General features: G+C 43.2%; 1 protein-coding gene across 1 annotated transcript in view; it reads left to right on the top strand.

Moving 5' to 3' along the window:
* Nucleotides 1-129: 129 nt before the first annotated feature.
* The window catches only part of kcnip3a (Kv channel interacting protein 3a, calsenilin), an 89,882-nt gene continuing 65,467 nt past the window's right edge, over nucleotides 130-24,544 (top strand). Inside the window, exon 1 of the mRNA XM_020463398.2 lies at nucleotides 130-255. Within this exon, the coding sequence (XP_020318987.1) occupies nucleotides 250-255 (6 nt within the window). The 5' untranslated portion in view covers nucleotides 130-249. The remainder of the gene's footprint in view (nucleotides 256-24,544) is intronic.

The following is a 24,544-nucleotide window of genomic DNA, read 5'->3' as shown; positions in this document are numbered from 1 at the left end:
TGATTATGGAAAAGGCAAACGGCACAGTCCATAAAACGGTTAGAGTTCGAGAGACCACACAGCGCATCGTCCTCCTCGCGCCCCCCTCTTTCGCTCTCACTCTCTCTGACCCTCCCTCCTTCCATCTCTCTCTCCGTGCAGTGAGATTCCTGGGGACATCACAGCGCGAGGCAAATCTGCTTTGAGGAGAGCGCGAGGACAGATTAACCCTTCATATCGGAGAGCAAAGCCTACTTCACATCAGACAACATGCAGGTAAACAAACTCAACTTCATTCATTCTATTAAAGTGGTCATGGTTGTTTTACATTTTAGCCTACCATTGCTTCTGAAATTGCGCGTCAATCCAAAACGGCATGTTTCACACCTTATAGGGGAAATCCGCAATAAAAAAAAAACGAAGGGATGGGGCTATAGAAAGAGCTATGGATGCAATGACTGACCATTCATGATTTTAAAAGTATAGTTTTTGAGGCTATACAGTGACGTTTACATTTACTTAGTTTCCAAACATTGGAGTAAAACAACCTTATTTTGGGGGTTCAGTTGTGGTAATAAGACAGTTGAAATAAGCTCATGAGGCATTTATAAATTACATTCTTCAAGAATCAATGGGTACATATCATTAATTGATTTACTGTAAATACAAAAAGGAATGTAGCAACTGCAGATTGCCCCTTTAATCATTCGGAAAAGAAATTGTTATAAATCATAGTAGCCTAAACAAATAGACAACTTGTTGTGTGTTTGCTTCCGTCCTTCCATCCACATGTCCTTCAGCAGCACATTTCGCCCTATTTGAGCCAAAGCAGAGAAGTTAAGTAATTAGCCTGCTGGTAATTCTACAGTGCTGTCTGTCTTCTTGGGCTGGGGCGCACGCTTTTAGCGCGTACGGCACAGGGACCTCATTCTCGGCTACTTCCAGTGAGGTGTCACAGAGAATCATGTCTTCCACGGCGAATGTGCTGTCTCTCTCTTTCTCTTTCTCTCTCTCTCCCTCGCGCTCTCTGTGTGTCTGTGTGTGTATGTGGGCGTATGTGTGTGGGTTTGTGTTTGTGTGTGAGTGTGTGTCTTCCAATATTTGGTGACTAGGACCCTATAGTCCCTCCACCTGGGTCTATTGTGATGATTCATGTGTGAGCCTGACTATAAATCTTTAAATAGTCTGGTTTATAAAGGACTGTATTACCCTTGTGTGTGAGAGTATTTGTTACTGTGTTTTATGTTCTGTTTGAATCACAGTTTCAGAAAGAATTTCTGAGAATTGGGAAATCTGTGGGGTGATTGTGGAGTGGACAGACCTCATACACATTTGAGTGGTCTGGTAAGATTGGATCCTAAGTATACATGGATTTAGTGTATTTATCACAAGTACACTACTTGTCACAAGTACACTACATTCCTCAAGCCTTGTAATAGGGGGTGACAGTACAGAGATGTTGGTACAGGGATGTGGGCAGGGTAGAGAGTTTCTTTTAAATATTTACCTCCTGCGATTGGTGAAGTGTAATAAATCAATCAATTGATCAAATTATTGGTAAAAAAAGCTGATTGTTCCACAGAGGTGTTGGCTCAGGCTGGAGTGAGGGGTTGTGTGTGTGTATGCATGTGTGTGTGTATGTTTGTGCATGCGTGCATATGTGGGCTTGTTATGTGCATGTGGCGACTTGTGATTTGAGTCATCATCGCGTGTTGATGCTAACTAGCTTGGAGTGGAAGATTGAGACAGGGCTGGCTCTGGGCTCAGAGAAACCTTTCCTCACTCTCTCCCTCTCTCACTCTCACCCACTCGTTCTCTCTCTCCACTCTCACCCACTCGTTCTCTCTCTCCACTCTCTGGGTCATTCCACCAAATGTGTGCTTTTTGCATCCCTTTGATATTTGAAGTAGAAATTGTGCACCAATATTGAATTTGAAAAGCCTGTTATATGAAATGAAGAGCCCTCTAATATAGACCACATGGAGAATTCAATCAATCTTTTCTTTATATGAATAAAGACTTGCTAAAGTGCCCAAATTGTGCATTTTGACATGTCCCTCCGTGCCCCTCCGTGCCCCTCCGTGCCCCTCCGTGTCCCTCCGTGTCCCTCCGTGTCCCTCCGTGCCCCTCCGTGTCCCTCCGTGCCCCTCCATGCCCCTCCGTGCCCCTCCGTGCCCCTCCGTGCCCCTCCGTGTCCCTCCGTGCCCCTCTGTGTCCCTCCGTGCCCCTCCGTGTCCCTCCGTGCCCCTCCGTGCCCCTCCGTGTCCCTCCGTGCCCCTCCGTGCCCCTCCGTGCCCCTCCGTGTCCCTCCGTGCCCCTCCATGCCCCTCCGTGCCCCTCCGTGCCCCTCTGTTACTTTGAGGAAGATTTTGACATGTCCCTCCGTGCCCCTCCGTGCCCCTCCGTGCCCCTCCGTGTCCCTCCGTGCCCCTCCGTGCCCCTCTGTTACTTTGAGGAAGATTTTGACATGTCCCTCCGTGCCCCTCTGTTACTTCGAGGAAGATTTTGATCCACTTTAACCTCAACATTTCTCCAAGTTTTCACCATCATTGTAAACCTTAGTAATGTTGTTGCTGTGACAAAGTTATTTCTGAAGATGATTATTTATTTCATGTGATTAGTGATTACTCTCGTTTTAATATGGTGAAACTATTCCTTTTAAAATATTTATTTAAAAAGAAACATTGAACATACACTCAGACACAATGTCCACATATTTAGATTTACACAAAAAAGCTAACACAATAAGCTTCCATTGTCCCTGTCACAACAGGATTCATGGCTGTTTTAAGGTGAACTTGTTTCCCCCTCACTCCCTCTCTCTCTCTTTCTCTTTCTCCCTCACTCCCTCTCTCTCTCTGTCGATCTTTCTCCCTCACTCACTCCCTCTCTCTCTCTGTCTATCTTTCTCCCTCACTCCCTCTCTCTCTCTGTCTATCTTTCTCCCTCACTCCCTCTCTCTCTCTGTCTATCTTTCTCCCTCACTCTCTCTCTCTCTCTGTCTATCTTTCTTCCTCACTCACTCTCTCTGTCTGTCTTTCTCCCTAACTCCCTCTCTCTCTCTGTCTTTCTCCCTCACTCACTCTCTCTCTCTCTGTCTATCTTTCTCCCTCACTCACTCACTCTCTCTCTCTGTCTGTCTTTCTCCCTCACTCACTCCCCCTCTCTCTCTCTCTCTCTCTCTCTCTCTCTGTCTTTCTCCCTTACTCCCTCTCTCTCTGCAGGCATGGCTGACATTGATGAGCTGTTGACATTTTGAAGTTTAAGTAAACAATAATGTGATATTTACATGTGTACAGTATTTACATAGATAGTTCTGAGTATTGAAGTAAGAGCGTTTGTCTAGTGCTGTAATTCAAGGGGACTTATTCAAGACAGACACCTTATTTTGCTTTCATCTTTTTTATTCAAGAACCATATGTCTGTCTGTCTGTGTCCCTGTCTCCTTCCCTCTGTCCATTCTTACCTGTTCTCTGTTATAATCAGGTCTATACCAGGGCTGACCAACCAAGGATCTAGAGCCCAGCTTCCAGCTCTTTACTACACTAATTGGGATCTAAGTTGAAGACTATGTTGAGTTCATTATCTGAGTCAGGTATTAGTGCTGGGCTGGAACAAAGGTGTGCACACACTGTAGCCTTTATACACTGCTACCTGTACAGTAGGAGCAGAATGAAATTACACTCCCAGTCAGCATCACATGGCTTTACACGTACAAGTTCATTTTAAAGCACAGACATTTTCCGTAGCTCTGTCAGTCCTTATCACTCAAAACACACACACACGCACACGCACGCACGCACGCACATGGACGCACGCACGCACACACACACACACACACAGACACACACACACACACACACACACACACACACACACACACACACACACACACACACACACACACACACACACCCACACACACACACACACACACACACACACACACACACACACACACACACACACACACACACACACACACACACACACACACACACACACACACACACACCTGCAGGTGCATGCAAATACACCTGTTCAAACAAATTGGGGTGTCTTGTAACCACATCCCCTAGAGAGGCACACACACACACAGCACTGTGGTACTGAGTGACTGGAGCTACAAAGGGAGAGATTTACACAAGCTACATTTTTTCATGTGGCCAATGGTTTCATCTGGTTTTCACCAGAGGAAATAAAACATAATTAGAATAGTACTAAAGATTACACAGAATTTAGAATCAGTGCTCAACATGAATAGAAAGACTATCGTTTATACAGTACACATATCGTTTATACAGTACACATATCGTTTATACAGTACACATATCGTTTATGCAGTACACATATCATTTATACAGTACACATATCATTTATACAGTACACATATCGTTTATACAGTACACATATCGTTTATACAGTACACATATAATTTATACAGTACACATATAATTTATACAGTACACATATCTTTTATACAGTACACATATCATTTATACAGTACACATATCGTTTATACAGTACACATATCGTTTATACAGTACACATATCGTTTATACAGTACACATATCATTTATACAGTACACATATAATTTATACAGTACACATATCTTTTATACAGTACACATATCATTTATACAGTACACATATCGTTTATACAGTACACATATCATTTATACAGTACACAAAGAATGTGGGGCGGCAGGTAGCCTAGAGGTTAGAGCGTTCGACTAGTAACCGAAAGGTTGCAAGATCGAATCACCAAGCTGACAAGTTAAAAATCTGTCGTTCTGCCCCTGAACAAGGCAGTTAACCCACTGTTCCTAGGACATAATTGAAAATAAGAATGTGTTCTTAACTGACTTGCCTAGTTAAATAAAGGTCAAATAAAAATTAAATAAATTAAATGTTGATGGAAAAGTTTCCATTCTTGATTTCTTTACAGGTTGAGCTCACATTGATCAACGTCCGCCCAGTACCCTGCCCTGAACCTTACTCACTGTTCTAGCTGGCTACCACCCAGTACCCTGCCCTGAACCTTACTCACTGTTCTAGCCGGTTACCACCCAGTACCCTGCCCTGAACCTTACTCACTGTTCTAGCCGGCTACCACCCAGTACCCTGCCCTGAACCTTACTCACTGTTCTAGCCGGCTACCACCCAGTACCCTGCCCTGAACCTTACTCACTGTTCTAGCCAGCTACCACCCAGTACCCTGCCCTGAACCTTACTCACTGTTCTAGCCGGTTACCACCCAGTACCCTGCCCTGAACCTTACTCACTGTTCTAGCCGGCTACCACCCAGTACTCTGCCCTGAACCTTACTCACTGTTCTAGCTGGCTACCACCCAGTACCCTGCTCTGAACCTTACTCACTGTTCTAGCCGGTTACCACCCAGTACCCTGCCCTGAACCTTACTCACTGTTCTAGCTGGCTACCACCCAGTACCCTGCCCTGAACCTTACTCACTGTTCTAGCTGGCTACCACCCAGTACCCTGCCCTGAACCTTACTCACTGTTCTAGCCGGTTACCACCCAGTACCCTGCCCTGAACCTTACTCACTGTTCTAGCTGGCTACCACCCAGTACCCTGCCCTGAACCTTACTCACTGTTCTAGCCGGTTACCACCCAGTACCCTGTCCTGAACCTTACTCACTGTTCTAGCCGGCTACCACCCAGTACCCTGCCCTGAACCTTATTCACTGTTCTAGCCGGTTACCACCCAGTACCCTGCCCTGAACCTTACTCACTGTTCTAGCCGGCTACCACCCTGTACCCTGCCCTGAACCTTACTCACTGTTCTAGCCGGTTACCACCCAGTACCCTCTCCTGAACCTTACTCACTGTTCTAGCCAGCTACCACCCAGTACCCTGTCCTGAACCTTACTCACTGTTCTAGCCGGTTACCACCCAGTACCCTCTCCTGAACCTTACTCACTGTTCTAGCCAGCTACCACCCAGTACCCTGTCCTGAACCTTACTCACTGTTCTAGCCGGTTACCACCCAGTACCCTGCCCTGAACCTTACTCACTGTTCTAGCCGGTTACCACCCAGTACCCTGCCCTGAACCTTACTCACTGTTCTAGCCGGTTACCACCCAGTACCCTGCCCTGAACCTTACTCACTGTTCTAGCCGGCTACCACCCAGTACCCTGCCCTGAACCTTACTCACTGTTCTAGCCGGTTACCACCCAGTACCCTGCCCTGAACCTTACTCACTGTTCTAGCCGGCTACCACCCAGTACCCTGCCCTGAACCTTACTCACTGTTCTAGCCGGCTACCACCCAGTACCCTGCCCTGAACCTTGCTCACTGCTCTAGCTGGCTACCACCCAGTACTCTGCCCTGAACCTTAGAGACTGCTGCCCTATGTACAGTTGAAGTCGGAAGTTTACATGCAACTTAGACAAATACATTTAAACTCAGTTTTTCACAATTCCTGACTTTTAATCCCAGAATTCCCAGTCTTAGGTCAGTTAGTTCACATTCTTAAAATAAGGTGGTGATCCTGTCAGAATAATAGTAGTTAGAATGATTTAGTTCAGCTTTTATTTCTTTCATCACATTCCCAGTGGGTCAGAAGCTTACATACACTCAATTAGTATTTGGTAGCATTGCCTTTGAATTGTTTAACTTGGGTCAAACATTTCGGGTTGCCTTCCACAAGCATCCTACAATAAGTTGGGTGAATTTTGGCCCATTCCTCCTGACAGAGCTAGTGCAACTGAGTCAGGTTTGTAGGCCTCCTTGCTTCAATACGCTTTTTCAGTTCTGCCTACACATTTTCTATGGGATTGAGGTCAGGGCTTTGTGATGGCCACTCCAATACCTTGACTTTATTGTCCTTAAGCCATTTTGCCACAACTTTGGAAGTATGCTTGGGGTCATTGTCCATTTGGAAGACCAATTTGCGACCAAGCTTTAACTTTAACTGATGTCTTGAGATGTTGCTTCAATATATCTACATAAGTTTCCCAACCTCATGATGCCATCTATTTTGTGAAGTGCACCAGTGCCTCCTGCAGCAAAGCACCCGCACAACATGATGCTGCCACCCCCGTGCTTCATGGTTGGGATGGTGTTCTTCGGCTTTCAAGCCTCCCCCTTCCTCCTCCAAACATAACGTTGGTCATTATGGTCAAACAGTTATATTTTTGTTTCATCATTTTCTATGGCGGTTTTGGAGCAGTGGCTTCTTCCTTACTGAGCAGTGTTTCAGGTTATGTCGATATATAACTCGTTTTCCTGTGGATATAGATACTTTTGTACCTGTTTCCTCCAGCACCTTAACAGGTTCCTTTGCTGTTGTTCTGGGATTGATTTACTCTTTTCACAACAAAGTACGTTAATCTCTAGGAGACAGAACGTGTCTCCTTCATGAGTGGTATGACGACTGCGTGGTCCCATGGTGTTTATACTTGCGTACTATTGTCTGTACAGATGAACGTGGTACCTTCAGGCGTTTGGTAATTGCTCCCAAGGATGAACCAGACTTGTGGAGGTCTAAAACAAAAATTCAAAGAGGCACTGGGTTTGAACGTAGGCCTTGAAATACATACACAGGTACACCTCCAATTGACTCAAATGATGTCAATTAGCCTATCCGAAGCTTCTAAAGCCATGACATCATTTTATGGAATTTTCCAAGCTGTTTAAAGGCACAGTCAACTAAGTGTATGTGAACTTCTGACCCACTGGAGTTGTGATACATTGAATTATTCGTTAAATAATCTGTCTGTAAACAATTGTTGGAAAAATGACTTGTGTCATGCACAAAGTAGATGTCCTAACCGACTTGCCAAAACTATAGTTTGTTAACAAGAAATATGTGGAGTGGTTGAAAAACTAGTTTTAACTTCTTGCGTCGAGCCATCCCGGATCCGGGATCGTGAATACAGCCTCAAGCTCATTACCATAACGCAACGTTAACTATTCATGAAAATCGCAAATGAAATGAAATTAATATGCTAGCTCTCAAGCTTAGCCTTTTGTTAACAACACTGTCATCTTAGATTTTCAAAATATGCTTCTCAACCATAGCAAAACAAGCATTTGTGTAACAGCTAGCGCACCTAGCGTAGCATTTAGCGTTAGCATTAGCAGGCAACATTTTCACAAAAAAACAGAAAATCATTCAAATAAAATCATTACATTTGAAGAACTTCAGATGTTTTCAATGAGGAGACTCTCAGTTAGATAGCAAATGCTCAGTTTTTCCTGAAAGATTATTTGTTTAGGAGAAATCGCTCCGTTTGGTGCGTCACATTTATCTACGAAAAAAACCTGTATCCAGGAGTGTAATTATCCCTGCAGCTCATTAGCATAACACAACATTAACTATTCATGAAAATCGCAAATGAAATGAAATTAATATGCTAGCTCTCAAGCTTAGCCTTTTGTTAACAACACTGTCATCTCAGATTTTCAAAATATGCTTCTCAACCATTGCAAAATAAGCATTTGTGTAACAGCTAGCGTGGCTAGCCTAGCATTTAGAATCAATCCTCAAGGTGTTTTTCATATATCTCTTCATGATATATCGTTCGTTGAAAGCCTTCTCTCTCCTTTCAATCACTGGATGACTGCGTGCAGCTTGTAGATTACGCACCAATTTAGACAAAGGACACCCTGGAAAATGTAGTCTCTTATAGCCAATCTTCCAATGATATGCCTACAAATACGTCACAATGCTGCAGACACCTTGGAGAAACGATAGGAAGGGCAGGCTCATTCCCGGCGCATTCACAGCCATATAAGGAGACAATAGAAAACAGAGCTTCGAAATTCTGCTCATTTCCTGGTTGAAGTATCATCTTGGTTTCGCCTGTAGCATGAGTTCTGTGGCACTCACAGATAATATCTTTGCAGTTTTGGAAACCTTAGAGTGTTTTCTTTCCAAAGCTGCCAATTATATGCATAGTCGAGCATCTTTTCATGACAAAATATTGCGCTTAAAACGGGCACGTTTTTTTATCCATAAATTAACAGAGCGCCCCCTATATCCAAGAAGTTAATGACACCAACCTAAGTGTATGTAAACTTCCGACTTCAACTGTACAGAGTCATTGTTTCACTTTATATGTACAATATATAGCTCATTCTACTCATAGCTCATTTTATTTTTCTGTGTATGCGACCAACTAACTTTGATTTGATTACTGTTATGTCTGTACACACACACACATGTGCACACACGCACACGCACGGTCAAACACACGCAAACACAGACGCACACACAAACCAGCCCTACACTCAAGTCCATATGAATCCGCCCCCCTCCCACACACCCATGCTCTATGACAACCATGCATTTTCTCACAGATAGAGAGGTAGTCTTTGGACCCCCCTCTCCCGGTCATACTTTTTCTCCCCTATCTTTATCTTTTCCTAAATCCTTCTCTCTTTCTTTTCACAAGTCTCTCTCGACCCCCCTCTCTCTCATTCTAGTAACCATGTTACCCAGTGAAACACGGATCCTTTAATGCAGACCACTGTCACACACACACACACACGCACGCACGCACGCACGCACACACACACACACACAGAAAAGCAGGAGAGAGAGAGAGAGAGAGAGAGAGAGTAGGAGGACAGGAGAGAGAAGACTAGCAAAGTGATTGACTGATAAATAAATTGGGAGCAATGAAGAGATGGAGATAGACAGAGAGAGTAGGAGGACAGGAGAGAGAAGACTGGAGAAGTGATTGACTGATAAATAGATAAATAAATTGGGAGCAATGAAGAGCTGGAGAGAGAGAGATAGAGAGAGAGGTCTAAATGAGAGAAAAGGGAGATTCTGGTGTGTGTGCATTAACGGCAAAACATGAAAATGTGGCACTGACTCACCCATCGATTGCTATTTCAGTATTGCCTCGATGAAGAGTTCACCATTCGACTCGCTGGGTTATCCACGTGTGACATGCACATGCAATTACAAGCCTGGCTTGAGATACTGGCAGGGTCAGGATCAATATCCACCTTCATAACATGCATGAAGCCTGAGTTGGAATGTAAAAGCTAACTGAAGCTGGCTAGAGTAGTTTCATTTGGCGTCATAATATAAACCTCTGGTGTCTTAGCCAGGTCTGAATCAGTCCCGATAAGGTGGGAAGGATGAAAACCAGTAGTGTTGAGAAACTGTAGGCCTACACTACAGTCTTTAAAAAATGAGCAATATATAGTGGGGGAGGAGAAGAGGACAGGAAGGGAGGAGAGAGGAGTAGAGGAGGGCGAGGGAGGCAAACACACTCACAAACATGTAGAAAGAGAGGGACAGAGAGAGAGAGAGAGAGAGAGAGAGAGAGAGAGAGAGAGGCTAAAGAGAGAGGGTGGAGAGAGAGAGAGAGAGAGGGTAAAGAGAGAGGGTGGAGAGAGAGAGAGAGAGAGAGAGAACATATCTCACCAGGGTGGCCAGGCAGGATGTTAATCAAACATGACTGATTAATGGAATCACCCGTCTGTGACGCTACAGTCGAGGACTCCTTGTGTCTTCTCTCCTCCGCTCCCCCTCTTCTCCTCTCCTCTGCTCCTCTCCTTGCTTTTCTTCTCTCCTCTACTCCCTCTCTTCATCTCTCTCTTCTGTCCTCTTCTCCTCACTCCCCCTTCTCTCCTCCGCTCCCCTCCGCTCCCCTCCGCTCCCCTCTGCTCCCCCCCATCCCTCTCTTCTGTCGTCTGCTCCTCTCTCCCCCTTCTCTCCTGTCCTCCACTCCTCACTCTCCTCTCCTTCATTGGTGATGGGTCTATAATATCTCAGCATCTCTCATTCAGTACATCACCACATGAGGAAAAAGGCTATGTTAAACTTAAGGGTTAGGTTTAGGGTAAGGGTTACAATTAGGGTTAAGATTAAAATTAGGGTTAGGGTAAAAGCCAATTAATGCTTGATCCGAAAATGTGGTCGGAGGCTCCGTATGGAGGGTGTGACGCAACCGCGGAGCCTCCAGAGGCATGCAGAGGCCAAATTGAGCTCTGTACTGCGTTGCCGTCCTCCTGCCAAATATAAATGCTGCACGGCCAATGCAGACATTGAATTTAGGTTTTGGGTTGGGGTTAGGTTTTGGGTTGGGGTTAGGAGTTACGTTTAGGGTTAGGAGTTACGTTTAGGATTAGGGTTAGGAGTTACGTTTAGGGTTAGGAGTTACGTTTAGGGTTAGGGTTAGGAGTTACGTTTAGGGTTAGGAGTTACGTTTAGGGTTAGGAGTTACGTTTAGGGTTAGGAGTTACGTTTAGGATTAGGGTTAGGAGTTACGTTTAGGGTTAGGAGTTACGTTTAGGGTTAGGAGTTACGTTTAGGGTTAGGGTTAGGAGTTACGTTTAGGGTTAGGAGTTACGTTTAGGGTTAGGAGTTACATTTAGGGTTAGGGTTAGGAGTTACATTTAGGGTTAGGAGTTACGTTTAGGATTAGGAGTTACGTTTAGGGTTAGGGTTAGGAGTTACGTTTAGGGTTAGGAGTTACGTTTAGAGTTAGGAGTTACGTTTAGGATTAGGGTTAGGAGTTACGTTTAGGGTTAGGGTTAGGAGTTACATTTAGGGTTAGGAGTTACGTTTAGGGTTAGGAGTTACGTTTAGGGTTAGGAGTTACGTTTAGGATTAGGGTTAGGAGTTACGTTTTGGGTTAGGAGTTACGTTTAGGATTAGGAGTTACGTTTAGGATTAGGGTTAGGAGTTACGTTTAGGGTTAGGGTTAGGAGTTACGTTTAGGGTTAGGAGTTACGTTTAGGATTAGGGTTAGGAGTTACGTTTAGGGTTAGGAGTTACGTTTAGGATTAGGGTTAGGAGTTACGTTTTGGGTTAGGAGTTACGTTTAGGGTTAGGAGTTACATTTAGGGTTAGGGTTAGGAGTTACGTTTAAGGTTAGGAGTTACGTTTAGGGTTAGGGTTAGGAGTTACGTTTAGGGTTAGGAGTTACGTTTAGGGTTAGGGTTAGGAGTTACGTTTAGGGTTAGGAGTTACGTTTAGGATTAGGGTTAGGAGTTACGTTTAGGGTTAGGGTTAGGAGTTACGTTTAGGGTTAGGAGTTACGTTTAGGGTTAGGAGTTACGTTTAGGATTAGGGTTAGGAGTTACATTTAGGGTTAGGAGTTACGTTTAGGGTTAGGAGTTACGTTTAGGGTTAGGAGTTACGTTTAGGATTAGGGTTAGGAGTTACGTTTTGGGTTAGGAGTTACGTTTAGGATTAGGAGTTACGTTTAGGATTAGGGTTAGGAGTTACGTTTAGGGTTAGGGTTAGGAGTTACGTTTAGGGTTAGGAGTTACGTTTAGGATTAGGGTTAGGAGTTACGTTTAGGGTTAGGAGTTACGTTTAGGATTAGGGTTAGGAGTTACGTTTTGGGTTAGGAGTTACGTTTAGGGTTAGGAGTTACATTTAGGGTTAGGGTTAGGAGTTACGTTTAAGGTTAGGAGTTACGTTTAGGGTTAGGGTTAGGAGTTACGTTTAGGGTTAGGAGTTACGTTTAGGATTAGGGTTAGGAGTTACGTTTAGGGTTAGGGTTAGGAGTTACGTTTAGGGTTAGGAGTTACGTTTAGGATTAGGGTTAGGAGTTACATTTAGGGTTAGGAGTTACGTTTAGGGTTAGGAGTTACGTTTAGGGTTAGGAGTTACATTTAGGGTTAGGAGTTACGTTTAGGATTAGGAGTTACGTTTAGGGTTAGGAGTTACGTTTAGGGTTAGGAGTTACGTTTAGGGTTAGGAGTTAGGAGTTACGTTTAGGGTTAGGAGTTACGTTTAGGGTTAGGAGTTACGTTTAGGGTTAGGAGTTACGTTTAGGGTTAGGAGTTACGTTTAGGATTAGGGTTAGGAGTTACGTTTAGGGTTAGGAGTTACGTTTAGGATTAGGGTTAGGAGTTACGTTTAGGGTTAGGAGTTACGTTTAGGATTAGGGTTAGGAGTTACGTTTAGGGTTAGGAGTTAGGAGTTACGTTTAGGGTTAGGGTTAGGAGTTACGTTTAGGGTTAGGAGTTACGTTTAGGATTAGGGTTAGGAGTTACGTTTAGGGTTAGGGTTAGGAGTTACGTTTAGGGTTAGGAGTTACGTTTAGGGTTAGGAGTTACGTTTAGGATTATGGTTAGGAGTTACATTTAGGGTTAGGAGTTACGTTTAGGGTTAGGAGTTACGTTTAGGGTTAGGAGTTACATTTAGGGTTATGAGTTACGTTTAGGATTAGGAGTTACATTTAGGGTTAGGAGTTACGTTTAGGGTTAGGAGTTACGTTTAGGGTTAGGAGTTACGTTTAGGATTAGGAGTTACGTTTAGGGTTAGGAGTTACGTTTAGGATTAGGAGTTACGTTTAGGATTAGGGTTAGGAGTTACGTTTAGGGTTAGGAGTTACGTTTAGGATTAGGGTTAGGAGTTACGTTTAGGATTAGGAGTTACGTTTAGGATTAGGGTTAGGAGTTACGTTTAGGGTTAGGGTTAGGAGTTACGTTTAGGGTTAGGAGTTACGTTTAGGATTAGGGTTAGGAGTTACGTTTTGGGTTAGGAGTTACGTTTAGGGTTAGGAGTTACGTTTAGGGTTAGGGTTAGGAGTTACGTTTAGGGTTAGGAGTTACGTTTAGGGTTAGGAGTTACGTTTAGGGTTAGGAGTTACGTTTAGGGTTAGGAGTTACGTTTAGGATTAGGTTAGGAGTTAGGTTTAGGGTTAGGGTTAGGAGTTAGGTTTAGGGTTAGGAGTTACGTTTAGGGTTAGGAGTTACGTTTAGGGTTAGGAGTTACGTTTAGGGTTAGGAGTTACGTTTAGGATTAGGGTTAGGAGTTACGTTTAGGGTTAGGAGTTACGTTTAGGGTTAGGGTTAGGAGTTACGTTTAGGGTTAGGAGTTACGTTTAGGGTTAGGGTTAGGAGTTACGTTTAGGGTTAGGAGTTACGTTTAGGGTTAGGAGTTACGTTTAGGGTTAGGAGTTACGTTTAGGGTTAGGGTTAGGAGTTACGTTTAGGGTTAGGAGTTACGTTTAGGGTTAGGAGTTACGTTTAGGGTTAGGAGTTACGTTTAGGGTTAGGAGTTATGTTTAGGGTTAGGAGTTACGTTTAGGTTTAGGAGTTACGTTTAGGGTTAGGAGTTACGTTTAGGGTTAGGAGTTACGTTTAGGGTTAGGAGTTACGTTTAGGATTAGGGTTAGGAGTTACGTTTAGGGTTAGGAGTTACATTTAGGGTTAGGAGTTACGTTAAGGATTAGGGTTAGGAGTTACGTTTAGGGTTAGGAGTTACGTTTAGGATTAGGGTTAGGAGTTACGTTTAGGGTAGGAGTTACGTTTAGGGTTAGGAGTTACGTTTAGGGTTAGGAGTTACGTTTAGGGTTAGGGTTAGGAGTTACGTTTAGGATTAGGGTTAGGAGTTACGTTTAGGGTTAGGAGTTACGTTTAGGATTAGGAGTTATGTTTCGGGTTAGGAGTTACGTTTAGGGTTAGGAGTTACGTTTAGGATTAGGGTTAGGAGTTACGTTTCGGGTTAGGAGTTACGTTTAGGGTTAGGGTTAGGAGTTACGTTTAGGGTTAGGAGTTACGTTTAGGATTAGGGTTAGGAGTTACGTTTAGGGTTAGGAGTTACGTTTAGGGTTAGGAGTTACATTTAGGATTAGGAGTTACGTTTAGGATTAGGAGTTACGTTTAGGGTTAGGAGTTACGTTTAGGGTTAGGAGTTACGTTTAGGATTAGGGTTAGGAGTTACGTTTAGGGTTAGGAGTTACGTTTAGGATTAGGGTTAGGAGTTACGTTTAGGGTTAGGAGTTACGTTTAGGGTTAGGAGTTACGTTTAGGGTTAGGAGTTACGTTTAGGATTAGGGTTAGGAGTTACGTTTAGGGTTAGGAGTTACGTTTAGGATTAGGGTTAGGAGTTACGTTTAGGGTTAGGGTTAGGAGTTACGTTTAGGGTTAGGAGTTACGTTTAGGGTTAGGAGTTACGTTTAGGATTAGGGTTAGGAGTTACGTTTAGGGTTAGGAGTTACGTTTAGGATTAGGGTTAGGAGTTACGTTTAGGGTTAGGGTTAGGAGTTACGTTTAGGGTTAGGGTTAGGAGTTACGTTTAGGGTTAGGAGTTACGTTTAGGGTTAGGAGTTACGTTTAGGATTAGCGTTAGGAGTTACGTTTAGGGTTAGGAGTTACGTTTAGGGTTAGGAGTTACGTCTAGGGTTAGGAGTTACGTTTAGGATTAGGGTTAGGAGTTACGTTTAGGGTTAGGAGTTACGTTTAGGATTAGGGTTAGGAGTTACGTTTAGGGTTAGGGTTAGGAGTTACGTTTAGGGTTAGGAGTTACGTTTAGGATTAGGGTTAGGAGTTACGTTTAGGGTTAGGAGTTACGTTTAGGATTAGGGTTAGGAGTTACGTTTAGGGTTAGGGTTAGGAGTTACGTTTAGGGTTAGGAGTTACGTTTAGGGTTAGGAGTTACGTTTAGGATTAGGGTTAGGAGTTACGTTTAGGGTTAGGAGTTACGTTTAGGGTTAGGAGTTACGTTTAGGGTTAGGAGTTACGTTTAGGGTTAGGAGTTACGTTAGGATTAGGGTTAGGAGTTAGGTTTAGGGTTAGGGTTAGGAGTTAGGTTTAGGGTTAGGAGTTACGTTTAGGGTTAGGAGTTACGTTTAGGGTTAGGAGTTACGTTTAGGGTTAGGAGTTACGTTTAGGATTAGGGTTAGGAGTTACGTTTAGGGTTAGGAGTTACGTTTAGGGTTAGGGTTAGGAGTTACGTTTAGGGTTAGGAGTTACGTTTAGGGTTAGGGTTAGGAGTTACGTTTAGGGTTAGGAGTTACGTTTAGGGTTAGGAGTTACGTTTAGGGTTAGGAGTTACGTTTAGGGTTAGGGTTAGGAGTTACGTTTAGGGTTAGGAGTTACGTTTAGGGTTAGGAGTTACGTTTAGGGTTAGGAGTTACGTTTAGGGTTAGGAGTTATGTTTAGGGTTAGGAGTTACGTTTAGGTTTAGGAGTTACGTTTAGGGTTAGGAGTTACGTTTAGGGTTAGGAGTTACGTTTAGGGTTAGGAGTTACGTTTAGGATTAGGGTTAGGAGTTACGTTTAGGGTTAGGAGTTACATTTAGGGTTAGGAGTTACGTTAAGGATTAGGGTTAGGAGTTACGTTTAGGGTTAGGAGTTACGTTTAGGATTAGGGTTAGGAGTTACGTTTAGGGTTAGGAGTTACGTTTAGGGTTAGGAGTTACGTTTAGGGTTAGGAGTTACGTTTAGGGTTAGGGTTAGGAGTTACGTTTAGGATTAGGGTTAGGAGTTACGTTTAGGGTTAGGAGTTACGTTTAGGATTAGGAGTTATGTTTCGGGTTAGGAGTTACGTTTAGGGTTAGGAGTTACGTTTAGGATTAGGGTTAGGAGTTACGTTTCGGGTTAGGAGTTACGTTTAGGGTTAGGGTTAGGAGTTACGTTTAGGGTTAGGAGTTTACGTTTAGGATTAGGGTTAGGAGTTACGTTTAGGGTTAGGAGTTACGTTTAGGGTTAGGAGTTACATTTAGGATTAGGAGTTACGTTTAGGATTAGGAGTTACGTTTAGGGTTAGGAGTTACGTTTAGGGTTAGGAGTTACGTTAGGATTAGGGTTAGGAGTTACGTTTAGGGTTAGGAGTTACGTTTAGGATTAGGGTTAGGAGTTACGTTTAGGGTTAGGAGTTACGTTTAGGGTTAGGAGTTACGTTTAGGGTTAGGAGTTACGTTTAGGATTAGGGTTAGGAGTTACGTTTAGGGTTAGGAGTTACGTTTAGGATTAGGGTTAGGAGTTACGTTTAGGGTTAGGGTTAGGAGTTACGTTTAGGGTTAGGAGTTACGTTTAGGGTTAGGAGTTACGTTTAGGATTAGGGTTAGGAGTTACGTTTAGGGTTAGGAGTTACGTTTAGGATTAGGGTTAGGAGTTACGTTTAGGGTTAGGGTTAGGAGTTACGTTTAGGGTTAGGGTTAGGAGTTACGTTTAGGGTTAGGAGTTACGTTTAGGGTTAGGAGTTACGTTTAGGATTATGGTTAGGAGTTACATTTAGGGTTAGGAGTTACGTTTAGGGTTAGGAGTTACGTTTAGGGTTAGGAGTTTACATTTAGGGTTATGAGTTACGTTTAGGATTAGGAGTTACATTTAGGGTTAGGAGTTACGTTTAGGGTTTAGGAGTTACGTTTAGGGTTAGGAGTTACGTTTAGGATTAGGAGTTACGTTTAGGGTTAGGAGTTACGTTTAGGATTAGGAGTTACGTTTAGGATTAGGGTTAGGAGTTACGTTTAGGGTTAGGAGTTACGTTTAGGATTAGGGTTAGGAGTTACGTTTAGGATTAGGAGTTACGTTTAGGATTAGGGTTAGGAGTTACGTTTAGGGTTAGGGTTAGGAGTTACGTTTAGGGTTAGGAGTTACGTTTAGGATTAGGGTTAGGAGTTACGTTTTGGGTTAGGAGTTACGTTTAGGGTTAGGAGTTACGTTTAGGGTTAGGGTTAGGAGTTACGTTTAGGGTTAGGAGTTACGTTTAGGGTTAGGAGTTACGTTTAGGGTTAGGAGTTACGTTTAGGGTTAGGAGTTACGTTTAGGATTAGGGTTAGGAGTTAGGTTAGGGTTAGGGTTAGGAGTTAGGTTTAGGGTTAGGAGTTACGTTTAGGGTTAGGAGTTACGTTTAGGGTTAGGAGTTACGTTTAGGGTTAGGAGTTACGTTTAGGATTAGGGTTAGGAGTTACGTTTAGGGTTAGGAGTTACGTTAGGGTTAGGGTTAGGAGTTACGTTTAGGGTTAGGAGTTACGTTTAGGGTTAGGGTTAGGAGTTACGTTTAGGGTTAGGAGTTACGTTTAGGGTTAGGAGTTACGTTTAGGGTTAGGAGTTACGTTTAGGGTTAGGGTTAGGAGTTTACGTTTAGGGTTAGGAGTTACGTTTAGGGTTAGGAGTTACGTTTAGGGTTAGGAGTTACGTTTAGGGTTAGGAGTTATGTTTAGGGTTAGGAGTTACGTTTAGGTTTAGGAGTTACGTTTAGGGTTAGGAGTTACGTTTAGGGTTAGAGTTACGTTTAGGGTTAGGAGTTACGTTTAGGATTAGGGTTAGGAGTTACGTTTAGGGTTAGGAGTTACATTTAGGGTTAGGAGTTACGTTAAGGATTAGGGTTAGGAGTTACGTTTAGGGTTAGGAGTTACGTTTAGGATTAGGGTTAGGAGTTACGTTTAGGGTTAGGAGTTACGTTTAGGGTTAGGAGTTACGTTTAGGGTTAGGAGTTACGTTTAGGGTTAGGGTTAGGAGTTACGTTTAGGATTAGGGTTAGGAGTTACGTTTAGGGTTAGGAGTTACGTTTAGGATTAGGAGTTATGTTTCGGGTTAGGAGTTACGTTTAGGGTTAGGAGTTACGTTTAGGATTAGGGTTAGGAGTTACGTTTCGGGTTAGGAGTTACGTTTAGGGTTAGGGTTAGGAGTTACGTTTAGGGTTAGGAGTTACGTTTAGGATTAGGGTTAGGAGTTACGTTTAGGGTTAGGAGTTACGTTTAGGGTTAGGAGTTACATTTAGGATTAGGAGTTACGTTTAGGATTAGGAGTTACGTTTAGGGTTAGGAGTTACGTTTAGGGTTAGGAGTTACGTTTAGGATTAGGGTTAGGAGTTACGTTTAGGGTTAGGAGTTACGTTTAGGATTAGGGTTAGGAGTTACGTTTAGGGTTAGGAGTTACGTTTAGGGTTAGGAGTTACGTTTAGGGTTAGGAGTTACGTTTAGGATTAGGGTTAGGAGTTACGTTTAGGGTTAGGAGTTACGTTTAGGATTAGGGTTAGGAGTTACGTTTAGGGTTAGGGTTAGGAGTTACGTTTAGGGTTAGGAGTTACGTTTAGGGTTAGGAGTTACGTTTAGGATTAGGGTTAGGAGTTACGTTTAGGGTTAGGAGTTACGTTTAGGATTAGGGTTAGGAGTTACGTTTAGGGTTAGGGTTAGGAGTTACGTTTAGGGTTAGGGTTAGGAGTTACGTTTAGGGTTAGGAGTTACGTTTAGGGTTAGGAGTTACGTTTAGGATTAGCGTTAGGAGTTACGTTTAGGGTTAGGAGTTACGTTTAGGGTTAGGAGTTACGTCTAGGGTTAGGAGTTACGTTTAGGATTAGGGTTAGGAGTTACGTTTAGGGTTAGGAGTTACGTTTAGGATTAGGGTTAGGAGTTACGTTTAGGGTTAGGGTTAGGAGTTACGTTTAGGGTTAGGAGTTACGTTTAGGATTAGGGTTAGGAGTTACGTTTAGGGTTAGGAGTTACGTTTAGGATTAGGGTTAGGAGTTACGTTTAGGGTTAGGGTTAGGAGTTACGTTTAGGGTTAGGAGTTACGTTTAGGGTTAGGAGTTACGTTTAGGATTAGGGTTAGGAGTTACGTTTAGGGTTAGGAGTTACGTTTAGGGTTAGGAGTTACGTTTAGGGTTAGGAGTTACGTTTAGGGTTAGGAGTTACGTTTAGGATTAGGGTTAGGAGTTAGGTTTAGGGTTAGGGTTAGGAGTTAGGTTTAGGGTTAGGAGTTACGTTTAGGGTTAGGAGTTACGTTTAGGGTTAGGAGTTACGTTTAGGGTTAGGAGTTACGTTTAGGATTAGGGTTAGGAGTTACGTTTAGGGTTAGGAGTTACGTTTAGGGTTAGGGTTAGGAGTTACGTTTAGGGTTAGGAGTTACGTTTAGGGTTAGGGTTAGGAGTTACGTTTAGGGTTAGGAGTTACGTTTAGGGTTAGGAGTTACGTTTAGGGTTAGGAGTTACGTTTAGGGTTAGGGTTAGGAGTTACGTTTAGGGTTAGGAGTTACGTTTAGGGTTAGGAGTTACGTTTAGGGTTAGGAGTTACGTTTAGGGTTAGGAGTTATGTTTAGGGTTAGGAGTTACGTTTAGGTTTAGGAGTTACGTTTAGGGTTAGGAGTTACGTTTAGGGTTAGGAGTTACGTTTTAGGGTTAGGAGTTACGTTTAGGATTAGGGTTAGGAGTTACGTTTGGGTTAGGAAGTTACATTTAGGGTTAGGAGTTACGTTAAGGATTAGGGTTAGGAGTTACGTTTAGGGTTAGGAGTTACGTTTAGGATTAGGGTTAGGAGTTACGTTTAGGGTTAGGAGTTACGTTTAGGGTTAGGAGTTACGTTTAGGGTTAGGAGTTACGTTTAGGGTTAGGGTTAGGAGTTACGTTTAGGATTAGGGTTAGGAGTTACGTTTAGGGTTTAGGAGTTACGTTTAGGATTAGGAGTTATGTTTCGGGTTAGGAGTTACGTTTAGGGTTAGGAGTTACGTTTAGGATTAGGGTTAGGAGTTACGTTTCGGGTTAGGAGTTACGTTTAGGGTTAGGGTTAGGAGTTACGTTTAGGGTTAGGAGTTACGTTTAGGATTAGGGTTAGGAGTTACGTTTAGGGTTAGGAGTTACGTTTAGGGTTAGGAGTTACATTTAGGATTAGGAGTTACGTTTAGGATTAGGAGTTACGTTAGGGTTAGGAGTTACGTTTAGGGTTAGGAGTTACGTTTAGGATTAGGGTTAGGAGTTACGTTTAGGGTTAGGAGTTACGTTAGGATTAGGGTTAGGAGTTACGTTTAGGGTTAGGAGTTACGTTTAGGGTTAGGAGTTACGTTTAGGGTTAGGAGTTACGTTTAGGATTAGGGTTAGGAGTTACGTTTAGGGTTAGGAGTTACGTTTAGGATTAGGGTTAGGAGTTACGTTTAGGGTTAGGGTTAGGAGTTACGTTTAGGGTTAGGAGTTACGTTTAGGGTTAGGAGTTACGTTTAGGATTAGGGTTAGGAGTTACGTTAGGGTTAGGAGTTACGTTTAGGATTAGGGTTAGGAGTTACGTTTAGGGTTAGGGTTAGGAGTTACGTTTAGGGTTAGGGTTAGGAGTTACGTTTAGGGTTAGGAGTTACGTTTAGGGTTAGGAGTTACGTTTAGGATTAGCGTTAGGAGTTACGTTTAGGGTTAGGAGTTACGTTTAGGGTTAGGAGTTACGTCTAGGGTTAGGAGTTACGTTTAGGATTAGGGTTAGGAGTTACGTTTAGGGTTAGGAGTTACGTTTAGGATTAGGGTTAGGAGTTACGTTTAGGGTTAGGGTTAGGAGTTACGTTTAGGGTTAGGAGTTACGTTTAGGATTAGGGTTAGGAGTTACGTTTAGGGTTAGGAGTTACGTTTAGGATTAGGGTTAGGAGTTACGTTTAGGGTTAGGGTTAGGAGTTACGTTAGGGTTAGGAGTTACGTTTAGGGTTAGGAGTTACGTTTAGGGTTAGGGTTAGGAGTTACGTTTAGGGTTAGGAGTTACGTTTAGGGTTAGGAGTTACGTTTAGGATTAGGGTTAGGAGTTACGTTTAGGGTTAGGAGTTACGTTTAGGATTAGGGTTAGGAGTTACGTTTAGGGTTAGGGTTAGGAGTTACGTTTAGGGTTAGGGTTAGGAGTTACGTTTAGGGTTAGGAGTTACGTTTAGGGTTAGGAGTTACGTTTAGGATTAGCGTTAGGAGTTACGTTTAGGGTTAGGAGTTACGTTTAGGGTTAGGAGTTACGTTCAGGGTTAGGAGTTACGTTTAGGATTAGGGTTAGGAGTTACGTTTAGGATTAGGGTTAGGAGTTACGTTTAGGGTTAGGGTTAGGAGTTACGTTTAGGGTTAGGAGTTACGTTTAGGGTTAGGAGTTACGTTTAGGATTAGGGTTAGGAGTTACGTTTAGGGTTAGGAGTTACGTTTAGGATTAGGGTTAGGAGTTACATTTAGGGTTAGGGTTAGGAGTTACGTTTAGGGTTAGGGTTAGGAGTTACGTTTAGGGTTAGGAGTTACGTTTAGGGTTAGGAGTTACGTTTAGGGTTAGGAGTTACGTTAAGGGTTAGGATTAGGAGTTACGTTTAGGGTTAGGAGTTACGTTTAGGATAAGGGTTAGGAGTTACGTTTAGGGTTAGGAGTTACGTTTAGGATTAGGGTTAGGAGTTACGTTTAGGCTTAGGGGTTAGGGAAAATATTTTGAATTCAAATACATTTTCGGTCCCCACGAGATATAAGAACAAAATATGTGTGTCTGTGTGTGTGTGTGTGTGCAGGCACGTGTGAGACAACTCTTGTGTGCCTGTAAGCCTACATTCTTTTTTATTTGTGTGTTTTGTGAAGGGCAGGATACCACTGTCTGTGCCCCTTCTGTATATTTGATTTCCCAATTCCCAGAAATTCTTTCTGGATTATGCGAAACTGTGATTCGAGGAGTGTGTGGTGATGTCAGAGCGGCCTTACTGTATGAATAATCCAGCATGTGGGGTTTTTAAATCCAGCTGCTCGCGACAGAGGAAGAGAGATGGAGATGGAGATATGGAGGAGGGCTAATGCAACATGTTTTGCTCCTCTCCTCTTTGTTATACTTCTCTCCTCCTCTTCCTCCTCTCTACCCCCTCCTCTCCGCTCCTCCTTTTCTCCGTCCTCTCTTCTCTTCTTCCTGCATACCCTCTCCTCCTTGATTTTCCCTCTCTCTCTCTCTGTTACTCTTTACATTTTCATTCCAGTCTCCTTTTTATCTCATTTAACACCTGATTTATCTAGCAAAAGGCACATCTCAATAGGCGGTCCAGGTATCCTCATGACCTGGTACAAGTAGGGCTTTCATTTTTTGTTCTGTATTGCGCCACTATTGTTAACCTGAAGCAAGGGGGGAGGCCGATGATATCAAAGGGCACCACCAGACCAAATCCTTGAATGGCCAACTCCTTGAAGTTTGCAGTTGTCTAAAAAACACAATTTTCCACAAAACAGATTTTTGTGCCCTTATTGAGTGTGCTCACATTTCTGTATTCATATGTGAGATATTGTTTTTCAACAGGAAAGTACAAATAATGAAATCTATGTATCTATGTGACATTAACACACACACATGCGCGCGCACACACGCGCACGCACGCACGCACGCACGCACGCACGCACACACACACACACACACACACACACACACACACACACACACACACACACACACACACACACACACACACACACACACACACACACACACACACACACACACACACACACACACATACATACAGTACATACATACATACATACATACATACATACATACATACATACATACATACATACATACATACATACATACATACATACATACATACATACATACATACATACATGCAAATATTACACTCACACAAGTTCCAAATAATAGAGACATTTCAAATATCATATTATGTCTATATACCGTGTTGTAGCGATGTGCAATAGTTAACGGACAAAAGCGAATATAAATAAACATAAATAACTACTCTCTCTCGTTTTGTTGTTCCCCCCCTACTTCTCTCTCCCACCTTATCTACCTCCATCTCTCTGTGAAATGCACAAAATAGAACATTCCTTTTATATAAACTACATCTCTCCTTTGTCTCTCTCTTTGCCTCCACCCCTCTTCTTTCCATCCCTTTTATCTTCCTCATCTCTCCATCATTCTCTCCCTTTCTCCATGTCCCCCTCTCTCTCTCTCTAGCCCAACACTACCTCCTCTCTCTCATCCCTCTCTCTCTCTCTCTAGCCCAACACTACCTCCTCTCTCTCATCCCTCTCTCTCTCTCTAGCCCAACACTACCTCCTCTCTCTCATCCCTCTCTCTCTCTCTCTCTCTCTCTCTCTCTCTCTAGCCCAACACTACCTCCTCTCTCTCATCCCTCTCTCTCTATCTCTAGCCCAACACTACCTCCTCTCTCTCATCCCTCTCTCTCTATCTCTAGCCCAACACTACCTCCTCTCTCTCATCCCTCTCTCTCTATCTCTAGCCCAACACTACCTCCTCTCTCTCATCCCTCTCTCTCTATCTCTAGCCCAACACTACCTCCTCTCTCATCCCTCTCTCTCTCTCTCTAGCCCAACACTACCTCCTCTCTCATCCCTCTCTCTCTCTCTCTAGCCCAACACTACCTCCTCTCTCTCATCCCTCTCTCTCTATCTCTAGCCCAACACTACCTCCTCTCTCATCCCTCTCTCTCTCTCTCTAGCCCAACACTACCTCCTCTCTCTCATCCCTCTCTCTCTATCTCTAACCCATCACAATCCCCTCTTTTTATTTTATTTTTATTTCACCTTTATTTAACCAGGTAGGCTAGTTGAGAACAAGTTCTCATTTGCAACTGCGACCTGGCCAAGATAAAGCATAGCAGTGTGAGCATACAACAAAGAGTTACACATGGAGTAAACAATTAACAAGTCAATAACACAGTAGAAAACGAAGGGGGGGTCTGTATACAATGTGTGCAAAAGGCATGAGGAGGTAGGCAAATAATTACAATTTGCAGATTAACACTGGAGTGATAAAAGATCAGATGGTCATGTACAGGTAGAGATATTGGTGTGCAGAAGAGCAGAAAAGTAAATAAATAGAAACAGTACGGGGATGAGGTAGGTGAAAAGGGTGGGCTATTTACCAATAGACTATGTACAGCTGCAGCGATCGGTTAGCTGCTCAGATAGCTGATGTTTGAAGTTGGTGAGGGAGATAAAAGTCTCCAACTTCAGCGATTTTTGCAATTCGTTCCAGTCACAGGCAGCAGAGTACTGGAACGAAAGGCGGCCAAATGAGGTGTTGGCTTTAGGGATGATCAGTGAGATACACCTGCTGGAGCGCGTGCTACGGATGGGTGTTGCCATCGTGACCAGTGAGCTG

The sequence above is a fragment of the Oncorhynchus kisutch genome, linkage group LG3 (assembly GCF_002021735.2).
Source record: "Oncorhynchus kisutch isolate 150728-3 linkage group LG3, Okis_V2, whole genome shotgun sequence".
Lineage (NCBI taxonomy): Eukaryota > Metazoa > Chordata > Actinopteri > Salmoniformes > Salmonidae > Oncorhynchus > Oncorhynchus kisutch.
This window is presented reverse-complemented; position numbering and strand designations above follow the sequence as displayed.